Source organism: Palaemon carinicauda, chromosome 21 (genome assembly GCF_036898095.1).
Source record: "Palaemon carinicauda isolate YSFRI2023 chromosome 21, ASM3689809v2, whole genome shotgun sequence".
NCBI lineage: Eukaryota > Metazoa > Arthropoda > Malacostraca > Decapoda > Palaemonidae > Palaemon > Palaemon carinicauda.
The window spans coordinates 117213647-117218646 of record NC_090745.1 but is presented as its reverse complement, the minus strand read 5'-3'; the positions used below and the strand labels follow the sequence as shown (position 1 = coordinate 117218646).

The window sequence follows — 5000 nt, the reverse complement described above, 5'->3', positions numbered from 1 at the left end:
TTTTTTTTTTTTATATTTTGAAAATCATTTGATATTGTGAAAAATTTTTATATTGTGAAAAAATGTTTATGTTTTGAAAATTTTTTTATATTGTGAAAATTATTTGATATTGTGAAAATTTTTGATATTATGAAAATTATTCATAACATTCATTTAATTACCGTCGTTCGGTTTGAATGCGACTTGAAATTTTTCCAAACAAGTCATTAACACTTAAAGGTGTCTGGTTACTGTACCAGTTGCATCAGAATAGATGCTCACCAGAACGTCAGCCTGGCAAGCCCAACCCCTGACTGTGGCGCCCAACCGATGGAGTAAGCTCCCCAGTTAACAGCTTAAAGTTAAACCAGGGATCGAACTTCCGCCATCCCCCAGGGGGATCTTATCTTCCGATAGTCTAGAACCCAACCACTTGAACAGAAGTGTTCGATCTTCAAGAGAGTTTTGATTTGATCAGCTGATAACGAGATAAGGAGCCATAGACTTTTTTTCCCTTATCTCCTATTGGAATTTCCTTTGGATAGTCTCAACTTGACCCCCACCTAGCTATCCAACGCCCCCCCCCCCTCGTTTGATAAGGATGACCTAATCAAGAACTACTCAGTTTGATAGAGCAACAGAAACTTACGTTTTGTGTTTCTTCTCTCTTTTTATTCTCCAGCCTAAACATACCCCGCAACAGTTGACTGACTACCAGGTACATAATTCGCAACATAGGTGAAGAAAAGCTTACTCAATTTTTAGGAGCGTGCCCATATATCCCCCCTCGTCCGGTCATTAGTTGCCACGAACTGCAGGCGAAGAGAAATTATTATTATTATTATTATTATTATTATTATTACTTCCTAAATTACAACCTTTTTGGTCAATAGTTGCCACGAACTGCAGGCGAAGAGAATTATTATTATTATTATTATTATTATTATTATTATTACTTCCTAAACTACAACCTTTTTGGGCACCCCTCATCCGGTCAATAGTTGCCACGAACTGTAGGCGAAGAGAAATTATTATTATTATTATTATTATTATTATTATTATTATTATTATTATTATTATTACTTCCTAAACTAGAACCTTTTTGGGCACAAACGAGAAGAAATGTGAATGTTATTAACCTGTATGGCGAAAACTACAGGTTTCGCAAAAAGCTCATCTAAGTATTTTGAATTTGGTCTCGCGAGAAGCTAGTTTTTACTATAACATTGGAAACTATAACAAACCTGTAGAGGTTCTCAAAATACTTTTAATCCCTTAGTGGAACAATCATTGTCTTTTAAAGTTATTCAACGGCAAAGGATTTATCAAACAATCATTATCAGATTTTAGTAAACTCAAGATCAAACTTAAGAACAAGATAAATATGTGGTGGCCTGGAGGTAGCGTCCTTGCCTGGTGATTTCCAGGCTGGGGTTCGAGTCCCGCCCAGATTCGTTGGTTCCTTTGGTCGCTGCAACCTCACCATCCCTGTGAGCCAAGGATGGGGGATTTGGGGAAGCCTATAGGTCTTATCTGTTGAGTCATCAGCAGCCATTGCCTGGCTCTCCTTGATCCTAGCCTCTGCCATTCATGAGCTGCCTTTAAAGCCTTTAAACACTTTTTAAGGGGTATATAAGCCAATACATTACCATATGCTGTATATATACAAATACTTTACAACTCAAAAAGATGAATAAAGACTGTGATATATAGCAGAATAACCCCCCTCCACCCCCCCCAAAAAAAAAAATAATACCTATGTCCAACTGATGTGTGCTTTTGAATGATAAAGGAAAAGTGTTCATTGATATATTAATTAAATAAATGGGGTCTGATAATCATGGCGTGACCGAACCGAGGTTAATAGCTCGTCTTTGCCACACGATAACTCTCTCTCTCTCTCTCTCTCTCTCTCTCTCTCTCTCTCTCTCTCTCTCTCTCTCTCTCTCTCTCTATATATATATATATATATATATATATATATATATATATATGTATATATATGTATATGTATATATATATATATATATATATATATGTGTGTGTGTGTGTGTGTGTGTACTGTATGTGTGAGTGTTTGTAGTTTGTGTATATATTTGTGTTTTTACAATTGTTTGAATGCTACCATATACCTTCAACAAATGACTACGAAAAGACTTACATTCAAATATACACTCATTTCGTATCCATGTTTACATTGGAATAAACTATTCCAATATATATACTCTTATTATTCTTCATATGATTTAATGATTTAATTTTCTAATTTCCCTCTCATATCTCCAACTGTTTTAATTTCCACTTCCATCTCATTCTGTTATTTATTTCATCTCCTCATCCATTTAATCTCTCAAATTCCCTCCCATTTTATCACATAATTTTTCACTCTGTTCCACCATGTTCAGGCTTGAGACAGCCTTTACAACGGCGCCTCTAAAAACTAAATATTTAGTTATTGAGATTAATTTCCCTCCCACTTTATCACATAATTTTTCACTCGGCTTCACCATGTTCAGGCTTGAGGCATAGGCTAGCCTTTACAACGGCTCCTCCAAAAACTAAATATTTAGTTACTGAGATCATCTTTTATACTGTGTTGTCTTTTTCATCACCTGCAAAACACCCATCTTCTTCTCGCATTCCCGAACAGGCGGCCGGACTAGCGGAGACTCTCGTGTACAGCATCATGGTGGTTGCGAGCCTGACCAGTATAGGAATCCTGTACGAGGACTCTCCTTACGCCCGTCCGATGGAGCTGACCCGCTGTGGCGTGTCCCTGGCTCTCTGCATGCTAGTGCCTCTCTCCTCGGCATCGATTCTCATGGCCATCACCACCGTGTATGCAGCTTCCTTCGTCCTGTGGGGATTGGTGCCCGATAGAATCATGGGGCATAAGGTTTAATCCTTGGTATATATATATATAAAAAAAAAATCTTGCCAGAAAGCTCAATCCATTGTACTTTTTTTTTTTAGATTAATGGCGCTTCAAATTACATTTCATGATAGATTTGAGATTTGTTTTTGAAAGCGTTAAAGAAAATATCTGGTGTTTTGCTGGTAAATTATTTATTTTTCCACAGAGGTAAATACGAGATACTCTGCTAGCAAATGTTTCACGTTTCCACAACAAAATGTCAGTTATTTTGCTAGCAAATGTTTCTCGTTTCCACATCAGAAAATGCCAGTTATTCTGCTAGCAAATGTCTCATGTTTCCATAACAGAAAATGTCAGTTATTCTGCTAACAAAGGTTTCACGTTTCCACAACAGAAAATGTCAGTTATTCTGCTAGCAAATGTCTCACGTTTCCACATCAGAAAATGTCAGTTATTCTGCTAGCAAATGTCTCACGGTTCCACAACAGAAAATGTCAGTTATTCTGCTAGCAAATGTCTCAAGTTTCCACAGCAGAAAATGTCAATTATTCTGCTAGCAAATGTCTCACGTTTCCACAACAGAAAATGTCAGTTATTCTGCTAGCAAATGTTTCACGTTTCCACAACGGAAAATGTCAGTTATTCTGCTAGCAAATGTTTCTCGTTTCCACATCAGAAAATGTCAGTTATTCTGCTAGCAAATGTCTCACGTTTCCACAAGAAGAAAATGTCAGTTATTCTGCTAGCAAATGTTTCACGTTTCCACAAGAAGAAAATGTCAGTTATTCTGCTAGCAAATGTTTCACGTTTCCACAAGAAGAAAATGTCAGTTATTCTGCTAGCAAATGTTTCATGTTTCCACAACAGAAAATGTCAGTTATTCTGCTAGCAAATGTCTCACGTTTCCACAAAAAGAAAATGTCAGTTATTCTGCTAGCAAATGTTTCACGTTTCCACAAGAAGAAAATGTCAGTTATTCTGCTAGCAAATGTTTCACGTTTCCACAAGAAGAAAATGTCAGTTATTCTGCTAGCAAATGTTTCATGTTTCCACAACAGAAAATGTCAGTTATTCTGCTAGCAAATGTCTCACGTTTCCACAAGAAGAAAATGTCAGTGATTCTGCTAGCAAATGTCTCACGTTTCCACAAGAAGAAAATGTCAGTTATTCTGCTAGCAAATGTTTCACGTTTCCACAAGAAGAAAATGTCAGTTATTCTGCTAGCAAATGTTTCACGTTTCCACAAGAAAAAAATGTCAGTTATTCTGCTAGCAAATGTTTCATGTTTCCACAACAGAAAATGTCAGTTATTCTGCTAGCAAATGCTCACGTTTCCACAACAGAAAATGTGAGAAATTTTGCTAGCAAATTTTTCACGTCTCCACAACAGAAAATGTCAGTTATTCTGCTAGCAAATGTTTTGCTTTTCCACAACAGAAAATGTCAGTTGTTCTGCTAGCAAATGTTTCATGTTTCCACGAAGAAAATGTCAGATATTTGAGTAGCAAATACAATAATAATGCACAGATTAAAATACCAGGTATTCACCAAGCAATTTTGTTAATTTTCAGTTAAAATATCAGCTATAATTTATTTATGAACCAAAAAAAAGTTATATATATATATATATATATATATATATATATATATATATATATATATATATATATATATATATATACCAATAAACGTTTTACTTTTGTCACGGCACAAGATTTAAGTTTGTGTTGTGCTTACGCTAAGACGCAAAACGAAGTAATCAGCCATCAAGTTTGTTTACTTGCCCACAAAGGAAAATAATATTTCTACAGCGAGCCGTGGCCGCTCAGACTCAGGTATTCTGTCAGCGAGTATTATGTTCACTGAATACACACACACCAAGTAATTTTTTTTTTTTTTTTTTTTTTCAGGGAGGCACATCTGCACAGACTCGCGGGGATGCCCTTTTAGCTCAGAAATGTTTCCTGATAGCTGATTGGTTGGAAGTATTCGGACAAAAATACTTTGACCAATCAGCTATTAGAAAATTTTTCCAAGCTAAAAGGGCACATCTGTGGTGAATGCAAATGCGCCTCATTGAAAAAAATTGAGTAGTTATTAGGGAAGGTACAGTTGGCTTCCTTGATTCTGGTAGACTTCATGGGAA

At 36.1% G+C, this 5000-nt stretch overlaps 1 protein-coding gene across 1 annotated transcript in view; it reads left to right on the top strand.

The window, feature by feature from the left end:
- Positions 1 to 4471, top strand: part of LOC137615434 (alkylglycerol monooxygenase-like) — a 41813-nt gene extending 37342 nt beyond the window's left edge. The window contains exon 8 of the mRNA XM_068345307.1: positions 2630 to 4471. Within this exon, the coding sequence (XP_068201408.1) occupies positions 2630 to 2881 (252 nt within the window). The 3' untranslated portion in view covers positions 2882 to 4471. The remainder of the gene's footprint in view (positions 1 to 2629) is intronic.
- Positions 4472 to 5000: the final 529 nt, after the last annotated feature.